At 29.3% G+C, this 14,613-nt stretch overlaps 1 protein-coding gene across 6 annotated transcripts; it reads right to left on the reverse strand.

Annotated features, from left to right (window-relative positions):
* Positions 1-1,472: 1,472 nt before the first annotated feature.
* On the reverse strand, positions 1,473-14,046 carry LOC103573685 (putative uncharacterized protein DDB_G0271606). Of its 6 annotated transcripts, none has more exons than XM_008552900.3 (8): positions 12,709-13,041; positions 11,899-12,045; positions 11,650-11,759; positions 8,060-8,819; positions 5,541-7,225; positions 3,844-4,276; positions 2,928-3,029; positions 1,474-2,143 (listed from the first exon to the last, which is right to left on the reverse strand). In XM_008552900.3, coding segments are annotated over exons 2-8 (3,432 nt in total). In that variant the 5' UTR covers positions 11,901-12,045; positions 12,709-13,041; the 3' UTR covers positions 1,474-1,803. The 6 variants fall into 6 exon arrangements, with proteins under 6 accessions (XP_008551109.1, XP_008551122.1, XP_008551094.1 ...); XM_008552872.3 differs by having other exon boundaries at positions 3,844-4,288; XM_008552879.2 differs by lacking the exon at positions 12,709-13,041 and adding an exon at positions 12,184-12,628 and having other exon boundaries at positions 3,844-4,288.
* Positions 14,047-14,613: the final 567 nt, after the last annotated feature.

A 14,613-nucleotide genomic window follows, 5' to 3' on the forward strand; every position in this document is an offset into this window, starting at 1 on the left:
TAAATGAGACAAATCTCCTTTGAACAAGCTTAAAATATAAATACTACAAAAAAAAAAAAAACGTTTACATCACATGTAATTAATAAATTTTTATTTTATCACTTCAATATCGGAACTTTGTTTTTCATACTCGTATTGTATTTTATTGTTCGATATTTTAATCTTTATTAATTATTATGCATTGTAACAAATGCGTTATAACTCGCGTCAAAAAAAAAGTTAAGAAAATTTATCGTATGAGAAAATTAAAAGTAAATGACAATTTTGAATTTTTTAAAATTCTAAAGCTGAAACCAAAGTCAGTTTAGTAAATTCTGTAAACCTTTTTTGACCTTCAATAATTTTTTTTTCAAATTACTTCAACAATTTTTACTTTGCAGTATTGAAAATTCTCATACACTAGATAATTTTTCATTTCCATTATTAAAAAATTTCTAGTTTTTTTTTTTTTTTTTTTTAACAAATAATAAAAAAAAAAAGTAGTACAGTTGACTTTGTGATAAAATTTCCTCTTATTTAAGTACCCACAACAATATATTTGAATCAAGTGATTGTTAACGATGAACTCGCAGTTAATTCGCTGTCAGTCCATTGATAAATGACTGCATATAAATATATGGTTGCTGGTATTCATTTGAAAGAAAATTTTATCTTCTTTGTGAAAACACAGTTCATTGCACTCAAAAAAATTATGAAAAAAAAAAAATTTTTACTTGCGAGCACAGAAAAGTTGTATTTTTAGAGCAGTTATTAGACATTTGTTTTGAAAAAGTTTACAAAAAATACTAAACCAACAAATTTTTAAAACTTTTTTTGACACGGGAATAATAAAAAAAAAAAATACCTTAGGCCTTTTGAATATGAAATTAAAAATTTACGTAACATACTAATAATCGATAAATTTTTATAAAATTATTTTAAATTAATGCGTGTAATTATCAACTCTACTTATATTTTTATTGCAGTTTTTTGTTAATTTCCCATCAACCAACTGACTAAAATATTCTGCTCTATTTAAATTTCTAAAGTACGTAAAAAAAAATATAAGTAATTGATGCATTAAATTTCAGTAAGAAATTAATCTTTGAGCTATAGTTTAATTTTTATTTCTGTAAAAATAAATACTTGATATTAACTTTAATGACAAAACAATATCCATTTTTACCTTTGCTTTTTTATATACAATGTTTTCGTCAACGTAAATTTATATCCAACATTTTTTGATACTTTCAGTTATAAAATATTTGATTATTTATTTTTTGAAGATTATTATCATTATTTTTGGAGAAGATTTAATTATATTTTGTATTGCAATAATTTAACAAAAATTATTTCATTCTTATTTAAAATATTTAATCATAAACCTTAAATATTTAATAACTTTTAAATTAAAAATTTTAAATCTTTCAATTTATTACTTATACGTAAATAAAATTTATTTTATTATTCTTACTCTCAATTTTTACAGTAGAAAAAAAATTTATTTATAAGATGAAAATAAATTAAAAATTTATATTTATTTAAATATAAAAATTTCATAACTTAACTAAATCTTCTTGAGATAAATAACTAAGCCTCAAATAATTTATTTAACAGTTATCGATATCTATTAATTTTTTATTATTATCATTATCAATTTTTTTCTTTTTATCATCATTTTTCAACTTGTAGATAAATAAAAATCGAAGAGAATGTCATGGGTTTTTTTTAAATGAGAAAAAAAAATTAGTCAACAATAAAGGTGTCACTTAAAATTATGATAAATATATAAATATATTTTTTGTCTATTTAAAATGATTATAGTTACCTGTTAGACAGGTGTTTTAAAGGCCCTAAGCTTAATATCGATGTAGCACCAAGTGCACCTAAATTACATGAATTTGGATTACGTGGACTGTCGATAGTAACAATTGGTAATGCAAAATAACCACCAGTTTGTGCACTTAATTGTGATAGTGGTATATAACTTTGTATACCTAAACTATTCAATCGTGATAGAGTTTGCGGTGATTTTAAATCGACCACTGGAATAGCCAATTCTGTACCACCATTTGGTAAAGCACTATCCAATTCCTTATGATAACTCTGTTTATGCAAAACTAAACCTTGTGAGGTTGGGTACGCTGCTGAACAGAGATTACACCTGATAAAAAAAATAAAATTTTATATTAATTTAGATACCATTTAATTGCTTCGACACAGTTGCAAGTAATTTATTATTTAAATTTTAATTAATTGAAAATGTCTGGAATGGGTTACATTTTTTTGGGTTTTTCGGGTAAAATGAAATTGTTGGAAAAAACAACTTCCGGATGATTCTCATTTTGAGTTAACTATATTTGGAATTTTCGAAAAATTCTAGAGTTAAAAAAAATTTTCAGCTGAGCACTTTTTTTGAAATTTTTTAAACTACAATTAAAAAAAAAAAAATGTCAATTTTTTTTTACTCTTGTCAAAATTTTTCAAGAATGAGAATTGGAGGTTGAAAATTTTTTTTGGCTCTTAAATTTTTTGTCAAGTGAAATTCTAAAAATTATCCTCAAAGTTAAGAATTTTTTCAAATTTGAAAATTTACTGATATTTTTAAAACGAATTTTTTTTGTTAATTGCAAAGATTTTATCTTTTATAGTGGAAACTACTAAATTATTAATTTAATAATCGCGCATTACGTGAGGCGCCTAGTTTAAAAAACCGTAAAAAAAATATTTAAAACCCAAAGCTCTACTCGTTAGATTAATGATGCTTTCAAACAACCGAGAAATTAAAATTAATTTCTAATAATTCAGTAGCATTTTACACTAAATCCTGCGGATATGATCGTACTCAACAAATAAAGTAAAAATTCATGATCAACGTAATTTCCGACTTTTTTAAAATGTCTCATTTTAAAATTCAAAATCATTTTACATTTAAATTTATTACTTACTTATAATCTAATTTATTTGTCGTGCGATGAGATGCCATATGTTGAATTAAAACTTCTTGACTTTGAAAACTTTTATCGCATATTTGGCAGGTCAATGCAGCTCTGTAGAAAAAAATATTTTGTTAATTACTTTTATTTAAATATCACTAGCTGCAATGCCCGAAGTTACATATTCGGCAAAAATAAAGATTGTCAAAAATTTTTTCAGTTACTGAGTTTGTAAATTGAGCAGCCGTACTATCTTGGATTTAAAACGGGCGGAAGTGGGTGGTGAGAATGTGTGAGGTTACGGAATGTGTAGTAGCCCAGAATATTGTGGAATTTTTAATAAATTCTAAAAGTTTTCAGAAAAAAACCAACATTTTTAGTAGAAATTTCATAGCGTTACACATTTTCGCCACCCTCGCATACGAAATCCTTTCAAAATCAATGAGACGAAAAGTTATCACTATTATCGCGAGTGGAGGACGGCGGGGTTGTGGGTGTTAATGAAAAAAACAGAATTTATTATAAATTATAATAAATATGTTAAACTTTTATAAGCTAAGAAAAATAAAAAATTTGGAGCAAATTTTTAAAACAATAGAGTAAAAACAAAAATCAATATATTATTTAAAACTTTGAGCTTTAAAACTCATAAAAACTTTAACAAAATTTTGTTGGACCGTTGATTAAAAATGTCGAAACTCGTATTCATTTTAACTTTTATCCGATTTTAACTTTTTTAATTTTACTTTCCAAGTTTTCATTCTCAATATTTTTTTTTTCTCATATAAATAATTCATCACTAGAATATTTAAATCTAAATATTTCAAAGTGATAATTTTTTTTCTTAAAATTATTTACTCTAGATGGTCAATATTTTTTTTTTGACAAATATTTATGATGATTTACTTAAAAATAAAAAAAAAAGTACCTAGTCGGTCTTCCTCTTCGTGCAGGCGGCAATAATGAACTCGATTCCTGGGTAAGATCAATCGTAGGTGGTCTAGGTGGTCTCTCAATATCCTGGGTCGTTTGTTTACTTTGTTTATTTTGTGGTACAGCGAATTGTTGGTCCTGTTGTTGTTGCTGCTGTTGTTGTTGTTGCTGTTTCCTCTGAGAACTCGTAGGAATAATAGAAATAGCAGAATTTAAATTTAAAGCGGTAACCGAAGGGGAAGTTGCAGCTGTGGCACGTTGTTGGGGCGGTTGTTGTTGTTGTGTCGATGGCTGTTGTTTCTGCTGCTCTCCAGACTTGTTTTTATTAGCCGTTGGTGTTACCGTAATCCCTCGCGCTGCCAGAACATTGGCTACAGCTTTAGCATCAGGTTTTTTCGGTGGTGCTGTCCCTGGACTCTGCACTTGAGCTGGAGTGGAACCTTCAGATTAGCAAACACATATTTTCCGTTGGCTTTTTCCTTTTTCAGATGTAAAGAAAAAGTTTTTACAACAAATAATAATTCAATCTACTTAATTACCGTAAAATAACGTGAAGTTTTTTTTCAATAATTATAGAAAATTCTTACTGTGTTTCATATCTGGTAAATTATAAATTTTCATTCGGCTTTTACTCTTCAATTAATTATACTAATATATGATGGTTCGTAATTAAAAACTTCAATTTTTTTTTATTTTACGAGGCAAAAAAAATAGACGTTAAAAAATTATTTTTATACTTAATTAAAAAAAAATTTTACAGGTGCAATAAATTTAAATTATTCTTCATTATTAGTAAACATCGCCCGCAGTCTGAAATCGTATTTCATCCTGTTACTCTGTAATTTTCATAATTAACTGCATTGTAAATTAAAGTTTCAGTGTCAGCAGCCAGTCAGAAACAAGTTAATTTAAGACCAATGGTGTAATCAACTATTAACGTGAGTGTAAATTGTCATTTGCAATTTATAACTAAGCAGACTCTGATAAGCTGGGAAAAGTTTTAATTTTGATAAGTTGTCTGCAATTGGTCGCGAACTTTATAAGAAAGTTGGTGTTCTATTAGTTGACGAAGTTGCCTTAAATTTTCTCAGAAAGTTAGCGACAGGTTGCGACAGTAGATTGTAGGCAACTTTCTAGGAAAGTTGGTAACAACTTGTAGTCAAGTTACAAAAGTTGAAAGTTGGCTTCAACTTGGTCGCAACTAATTAACACCAACTTTCTGACTAGAAAGTCTTGCTATCAGGGGAAACTATAAGTACAATTTATTAGACACTAATTTTTATGAAACTTAATCAACTTCTAGAGTCAGAACTATTATTAACGTAACTAAAATTAATAATTTGATTTGTTATTAAACAAATAACAAGTATTAGAATTTAAATTCCGAAAGCCTTCAGTCAGCGGGCAGGAACATTATTTGTTTCTTCCCAAGAGACGAAGCAAATTTGTTTCTGCGCATTTTTTAATAGTCATTCGCTGCATTGGATTTAAATTAACTTGTTTCGGCTGTAGAGATACTAAAATTTAAGTTTAGATGCTGGTGTCATGAAAAGGTTTATTTAAAATAATAAAATTGAAGGAATAACTTTAAATCACTTCATTTTACGGCAAAACTTTAACGAAATTTTTTGAAAAATAAAATAAAAAATAAAAACCAACATAAAAAATAAGACAAGAAATAAAAAGACTCACCAGGTTGACGAACACTGAGAGTAATGGAGTCAGTTAAATGAATAGTAGAGTCATTTCTACTACCCGATTGAGTGGCTCCTTGGACATTTTGTATGATAGGTACTCCATCATTTCTCTTTTGCTGCGCAATAACATGGCAATCAGCATCTTCATTCCTATCTGGTATCAATAAATCCATTCTTCTCTGCTTGCTGCTGCTGGGTTCTGAAGCCCGTTGCTGCTGCTGTTGTTGCTGCTGCTGCTGTACCTGTTGAGGGGGAGCTTGAGGAGGAAGCGGCCTTTTAAGTCTCTGCCTTGGAACTTGAGCCGGTACTGGAGGCGGTCTTGGACCTCGAGGATTTGGCATCATCGAAGGAGGATATCGCCCTCTTGGCATTTGTTGTTGTAGCTGTTGCTGCAACTGTGGGTGCATTTGCGAGGGTCCTGGGTACTGTGAATAAGGCGGGCCATACTGTGAACCATACAAATGGGCTAGATGGGGTGGGTACTGATGCATCTGTGGTCCAGGCTGATGACTACTAGGCATGCGATGATACATCGGTGGTCTTCCCGCCGGCGGTACAAAATAATTTGCTCCAGGTATCATTGTATTAGCACCCGGTGGTAATGATGGCGGCATTTGGGGCTGAGGTAACGCCATTCGTTGTACTTGTTGGGCTAATTGTTGTACTGGTGGCGGTAATTGATCAAAATTTATTGGTGGTATTATTTGTTGCTGCTGATGTTGATGCTGCGGCTGTTGCTGGTGATGATGATGCTCTTGCTGCTGATGATGGTGATGATGCTGCTGAGAGGGGTATGAGGGTGAATGAGTTTGATGGGAAGAAGTCAAAGGCGACGTACGATTTATTTGAAGAGGATTCAATGGATCTAAAGTCATTGGATGTGGGGACAAATTATGAGGTGAATTTGTATGAGGGGAAATATTGTGCGGAGAGCGATGATTTGTTAAACTTGGTGAATTATGTCCCAGATTAGGTGCACTATCAGTTATTCTTGGTGACAGTTGGCTAACTTGTGACGGAATAATACTTATGCTTGGTGATAAAGGATTATTATGTACTTCATGTGACTGTGATTTGTGCAACGACAATTCAACGGACGTTGAAAATACTAGTGATGAACAGCCTGGCACATTGCATTGATAATGACCAGCTTTTAATCTATGATCATCCAACATTGTTATGTCAGTAAACTTTTCTCCACACACGCGACATTTACTGACTGTCTCAGCTAATCTTTCAAGCGACACATACTCTGTATCAACTGATGAATTGTGAGAAGAAGACGTATGCGAAGATCTTTCTTCACTATTTTTTCTGTGATTGTGTTCTGTCAATAAATTTTGCAACAGCAATCCAGCCTCTGTGCTGTTATCCGTATTATCTTTACCCGTTTGATCATTATCTTTATTTACATTATCGTCAGTGTTATCATCATCTTTAGAAGAAGTTAAATTTTCAATTTGACTCCAATTAATACTCGAATTTAATCGTGATCCGTCGTTATTATTGTTTTTACTCGATTTTTCTGAACTTTTTTTTGCTGGGTAAAGTTCTATTGCTGAATTATTTGACAATAACTTTAAGGCATCATTATCATTGATACGGGAAGTGATGACGTCTGATGATGATTCATCGGGACTATCGTCTTCGTCTCTCGGTGACATATCTTCTCTTATTGTACTGAAATAAATAAATTTATTAGTATTTAATACTTAAAATAATCAGTAATTTAATTAATATTTAATATAAACACTGAAACTCAAATTATTTTAATGGCAAATTTTTTTCACTTATGAATGAAAAAATAAATAACGCTTACTTTGAAACTTTGGATAATAACAATGCAGTTAAAAATGAACTCTTATGACTTAAACGCTAATGATTACGAATGAGTGTAGATAATGATAGTATTCCGATTAAAATAATAAATTTTAAAGCTAATGAATATAAAAATTAATTCTCATGATCAATTGATGGGCGTTTTAAATTGAAAATGAATACACCGACTAGTAAATTATTTAAAAACATAATAATTATGTAAAATATAGGACAGTTAATTTTTATTCATGTAGTAATATTGGAACGTTTTTCGCGGACTTGACGCGTAATTTGACATCTTGAGGAGTAGTTCCGGAGGTTGGGGTGGTCTAAGATTTTCTGCTGACATAACAGCATCTATATGCGAAATATTTAAAAAATCTAGTCGCCTAGTAGACTTTTTACTTTCAAATTTTCTTTTGTTCCGTGAAGAACGTTCCGATCTTCAGATACATGACAAGTAATCCCTATAAATTGATCCCACTGACATCTGATACCATCGACATTCGGATGAAAATGATAAAGATGAAGGTTTTGAAGATGATGATAATAACAATTATGACAATGTTGATAAAACTGATGAATTAGAAAATCAGTTGTCAGTGAGATCTAGTCTGTGGGATCAATTATCGGGGATCAGTTGTCATGAAGCTGTAGTGATCACCTTAATAATAATAATTATAATCAATAACCTACCTAGTCTGTTCACCAATTTTTTTTAAATTTTCAATAGTTTCTCTGTAAGTTGCGTCAATAGGATCTGGTTCTTCAGTATCTTCACTTTCTTCTACATTATTTCTGTCATCATCTTCATGGTGATAATTATCAACGTTATGCAAATCATCATTATCAACATTTTGATCATCTTTTTCACAAGTGTTGGCCATGTCACTTCCTACCCCAGAATCACCTTCATTTGTCTCCACAGATGGTCTTTCTTCATTATCTTCAAGAAAATTGTCCTCTTCATTATTATCATAATTATCATCCTGATAATTATCGTCTTCATTAACAATCACATTTTCAAATTCATGCGGTACTTGATCGGTTTGTTCTTCGTTATCATCATCCAGTGTATCTTCATGTTCCTCCAGCTCCTCCTCCTCCTCGTCCTGATGGTGTTTTTGTTCTTCACCTGCCACCTCTTCAGAGTGTGAATTATCGCTATCGAAATCCAAATCCCGACTTATAACTGCAAAATCACGATGATTTTGTTTCTTCAGGGTTAATTTAAGTGATCCCTTTTTCTCTTGAGATAAACAATATTTATCTTTTTCTTTTTTTTTAACCAAATGCAAATTGCTGCACCTTTTTAAAACTATTCTAGGTTGTCCAAGGTGTAGAGTTATGTGAGAACGTAATTCTTTTTTAGTTAAAAATTGTTGTGAACAAACTTCACACTGTGGTAATTCTTCAGAAACACACTCTAGAGATTTAACAATATTCAACTGTTCCTCTAAAACAAAAAAATTTATTTATTAAACCTATTGTTCATCTCCAACTGAGAGGAAAAAATAATAGTGGAAAAATTAGTTTCAAATATCAGCAAAGTTCATGTACCCAAAGATCGGATAGTTTTTCGTGCAACGAAAATTAAAACAATTCATGTAATTTTTCTGCTAAGGGGTAAGTTGGGTAGCCTGCAATTTTCGGCTGACATACTGGTGCCTGTGCGAAAATTTCAAAAATCTAGATCCAGTAGATTTTTACTTTTTATTTTGGTTTTTTATTTTTGTTACGCGAAAAACTTTCCGATCTTCAGGTACATAGAATTTGGAACTGTTATTTTTTTATAGGAGCGCCCTATTTTATATTCAGAACTGTAATTTTTCCACGGATCTTTTTGTCGTGTAGTTATATATCTATATCTAATTTAATATCCCGGTTTGCCAGAATTTTAAATAAAATAAAAGTAGAATAAAAAATAAAAAGTATTTTTATTTAAAAATCATTACGCGCTTTTTTTTAATTTTATTATTTATTTATTTTAAATTTATAAACTGTCTCATATCTGCTACATTCATAAAAATATGCACATGTAGAGAATTAAAAAAGTTATAGGTGACATTTTTTTTTATATATTTTTCGTTTCTTATAATTTATCATTTATAAAAAAATTCAAAAATTATTAGACGTCGACTAACTTCAAGATATTTATTTAGACAAATTTATTAAAATGTATCAATAAAAGTAAATCTAGTTCGTTTAAATATATATGTAAATATATATATATATATATATATATATATAACAATGCACATGTACACGAACTTGTAATATAAACAGCAATTAACCCACTGTCGTATTAAAATGTACATATAATTGTACATCTATAATCAAATCAAATCATATTGTTCAATGAAAACACTAGTTTATGCAATTTAAGCAAAGCTTTAACTATTTCCCTACTTTTTAAAATCTATCATTTTTTATCTATCAGATCTAATTGTTTAATTGTTAATATTTGTTACACTTTTTCATGCGATCAACTGACGCCGCCGTGATATCGTTTTTTTTTTGTTTTTTTTTCTTTTCATTTTTTTCTCTATCAAAAATTTAACCACCAGAGGCGCGGCAGTTCTTTGATAAAAAAAAATGAAGTTGATTATTTGAACTATTTAAATGTCTAATTACAATAATTGATTATCAATAGTTAATATTTTAAAATAACATAGATAATAAAAAATACTAATGTAAATTTTAAAACGTCAAATGTTGAAAAAAATATTCAAGTATTTAAAATTTCCCGCTATAAAATAATAAGTAGGACAGTAAAAAAAAACTTTTGATTAGATATTAATAATAAAAATAATAATTGGTAATTATATTTTATTTATTTACTGATAATTATTAATAGCTATTTTATTTTTATTTCTTTTTTATTTCTCAATGAATTTAATGACAAAATATTCCCAATTTGTAAATAAATCGGTTTTGAGGTTATGTCCCAAGCGGCACAAAAAAAAGTTGATTAAATTTGAACATTGTCACAAATTGTTACCTTAAATTTAAAAAAAAAGTCAACAATTTTTTTGTGCTACTTGGAATCTTTAAAAACGTCATAAAAAAACGTATCTATATTTTTATTTCTTTCATAAATTATTTAGTAACAAATAAAATAACTATGGAATGTTTTTTTTACTCAACAGTAATTATGATATTGAAAATATCATAGGTTTAGCAATTTTTTATTTAAAAAAAAAAAGTTAATTAGTAATTAGTATATAACAAGTAGAAGACAATTAATAATTATCGGATTTTTTGTTATCAAATCAATTCCAAAAAAACTGATAAACTAAAAAATTAAATAAACAATAAGTTCTATTTTTTTTAATATTTTTTTTTTTATAATTTATCGTTTTTAAAAAATTTCATAAACTATTAGACGTCGGCTAACCAGTGTCATAAAAGATAATATTCGAGCTTTAAAAATCGTAACTTAAACATAAAAAATTTACGACACGTACTATTAAATTTATTGTTTTAAATATTATCATTTTCTATAATGACATCTAGGTTCGATGTACTTGAAGACAGAAACGTTTTTCGCGTAATGAAAATAAAACAATTTATGTTATTTGACAGCTCAAGAGGTAGTTGAGGGTGGCTGCAATTTTTAGCTGCCATGCTAGCGCCTGTGCGAAACATTTCAGAAATTTAGATCCAGTAATTTTGTACTTTCCATTTTCGTTCCACGAAAAACGTTACGATTTTCAGGTACAACAGTTTCCGGGTTATAATTTAAAACACTAATTTTAAATTTATTCTATTGTATGGGGTTACAATGCCAATACCCAGACAATTATTAATTCATTTTATAAATAGAGAAAAAAAAAATAAGTTGATTATAATTTTACTTTGCTTATTTGCGTAATGTATATTTTAACTTTTAATTAGTTTATTATTAACTGTCCGTCTACTAGATTTTAAAAATTTTCCATTTATTTTCATGAGTTTGAATGTAGCAAACATCAGACAAATTTAAAATAATTAATAAATAGAGTAAATAATTAATAAAATTAAATTTTTAAAAAATGGGCATTTAAAAAATTTTGAAATTAATAAGTGCATTTTTTATAAATATTATTTTTTAAATTATTTACTCTATTTATAATTTAAATTTGATGTCTGCTACATTTACACTCATTTATTTTTCTATTAATGAATTTATTTATTTAAAATTGAAAAAATTCCCTCGTCTGTTAATGAACTGTTATTAAAATTTTTAACCAAAACTCAGTAATTAACCTGTAAAATTTATTTGCAATTATAAATAATTAACATACCTATTATTGGTAATCCTGTTTTGTTTTCTTCAGTAGTATCAATTTTATTATTTTTTTCTGGGAAATCAAATCCATCAAAATCTGGTTCCAATGGACTGTTCATTTCCACCCTTAAAATAATTAAAAAAAAAATTATATATACATAAAAAAATAAAAATAACAATGATTTGTTATTAATAATAATAAAATAAATAATAATTTATAAAAATATAATAAAACACATAAAATTTATTACCAAATATTACTTACATTCATTGTCAACAGTAATGATGACAATCATAAACAATTTATTATCATATACGTAATCGTTCTTTAGTTAGTGTTGCATATATAGATATATATTCTTATTTATTTATTATATTCTTATTTATATGTTTATCAAGCCATTTTAGTTTGCTGCAATTCATATATGAGCATTAAATTAATAATTGTTAATAATTTGTATCATCTAACAAACTAATTTTGAACTAAAAACTAAGTAATTAATATATTAATTTAAAAAAAACTGAAATACTGCCAAAAATTAATAAGCACAGTGGATTAGAAAGCAACAAGTTTTTTTTCACATGACACTTTATTATCGATTGATAAATAAATAGCGGTATTTTGTAGCGGCAAAAGTGTTAATTCAATCAACTTTTATTTATTTATTCATTTAATTCACTCGATTATAAAAACAAATTATCAACTCAAAAATTTAGATAACATCATCTACAATAACAATAATGGCTTATTATGGTTAAAGCAAAGTAACAATACAATGTAGTAAATCATGACACATAATAGTTAATAGTTGATTGAAAAACATGGCTGACGTGAAAATCACTAGACACAAATCATATATGAAAAATACACGCGCCACATTCGAAGCTACAAAACATTAGCGGGATTAAATATCACTTTTGTATACATAACATATTTACAATTATAGCTATTATATATATGTATATACATACATATATATAAAATACACACATTTATATTTCTATATACATATACATCTACGTATATTTATATGAGTATACTATACTATAAAAGTATACAATAATAATATCGTACCAATCGTCCTTCAGTTACGTTTGTCTTTGCCCGGTACTTAGTGTCAGGTAATATGGCGGCGTGATAATGAAATTCACAGGACATGGACAGATGAAATAAACGTGATATGATATGACCGCGGTCAGAGTTTCAGAAATCTGTTCAGCGTTGGTATGTTGTGTCAGTATTGTGTTGTATTCTCAGAGAACGCGGCCAGCGACATGCGCGAAGCGTGATGAAACATCACGAGCGTGCCGGAGAAAGAGCTTTACTTCGTCCCCACTTCTATTCGTGTCTTTAATTTTCTATGTCTGTTGCTGCTGCTTATGCTGCTGGTGCTGGTGCCTGCCTGGTTGCCTGCCTGTTTCACTTCCCCCTGTCCCTGTCCCTGTCGTAGCTGCGGGTTTAAATGTCTTTCATTATATTAGCAACTGCACTGTACACAAATGTTGTTACGGTATCGGTATAGGATTCGTAAGACTTGACAGCTATGGTATGGAATGGTATGGTATGGTATGGGTAAGAGTATGAGACTTGATATGGGTTCCTGCAGGAGTAGGATACGGATTACAGTTACATCAGACCATCTGACACTGACAAATGTTCTCAGCATGCGCATGCCAGCGGTTTCTTCACACAACCAAACCCTTGGGTGTATAAGTTCTTTAGGATTTAGGTTTTAATTTTCATCAGCTTCCTAACAGATGGAACTAAAAATCTATGGCTTGAAATGGGGGTAAAGCTGAAGCGAATTTCATTTTAGCAAACCTGACTCGTCGAGGTAAAATAGTAGGGGACCAATGGCGAGAAAGTAGATTGTGTGCATGCGTATTTAGAATCTGACGGTTTTATACCTTTTTTTTTTCTACCCTCTCTTCCTCAAAACTGATGAGTTTTCACAAAAAATACACTTGCGGAAAATACAGACACAACTACAATTTATCAGCATCAAATAGTTAATTTAATTGTATATGATTTTAAAAAAAGATTTTATGGAAGATTTCATAACTCGACCCCGCCTTTTTTTTCATTGCCGCAATTATGACTTGAGTAATAGTTAATAGTTAGTTTCATGTTATTGCTGTTACATATATTTGCGTTTATGTTATTTTACAATTAAGCTGTGTTAACATTAAATGCGATTATAGTAGGTACTTGTATGGAATATTACATTGATGTGAACTTTAATGGTTTCCATGATGGCGGATACACCGATGACGTAGTAGTAAACTCAACGGATGTGGTATAGTAGTTAAACTTTACGGCAGAACCAATCGAAACCAACGGATTCTAAACTTGTATATTGATTATATGAAACTCAAATATTTAAATAGTAATTTTTACTGTCCAGATGCTGAGCTGCATTGTCTATATGTTATATTCTATACTTCTGAAAAATAACGGGGGGAACTATATTCGCCCTACCAATGGAATTATAGTTGTATATTTCCATTTGTATTAAATATAAATATATATGTATGAGTGGGCGTATACTATACACTATGTGTATATACATGTTCAGCAAGAGCTTAATAGCTTTGAGCCAGACTTGGTACTTCCACGTATTGATTTTACCCCCACTGCCAGTAGATCTTGATTATACGGCTGTTGTAAACGCAGCTGTCAGAAGTGGGGATTTAGTGGAACCACTAACTGACGAAAGTTTCAGGAATTACTATGCAGTGGGATAATTCAGCACGGGAAGTGAAATGAATGTACAATGTCTGTCGGTCTGTCGTTTGCTGCTGGATTATTCCACCCCCTCCCCTTTTTATATTTTCAATAGTTTAGCTACCGAGCGTAACGTCACTCAATACAAATACAACTTATTCCTGAAAACTTTTGTTCGAGTCAGTATATTCTATTACTTATTATTTAAGTAGCAGTACTCAAAACTACTAATCTATAGGCATAGAGAGATAACGG

This window comes from Microplitis demolitor, chromosome 6, assembly GCF_026212275.2.
Source record: "Microplitis demolitor isolate Queensland-Clemson2020A chromosome 6, iyMicDemo2.1a, whole genome shotgun sequence".
In the NCBI taxonomy this organism is placed as follows: domain Eukaryota; kingdom Metazoa; phylum Arthropoda; class Insecta; order Hymenoptera; family Braconidae; genus Microplitis; species Microplitis demolitor.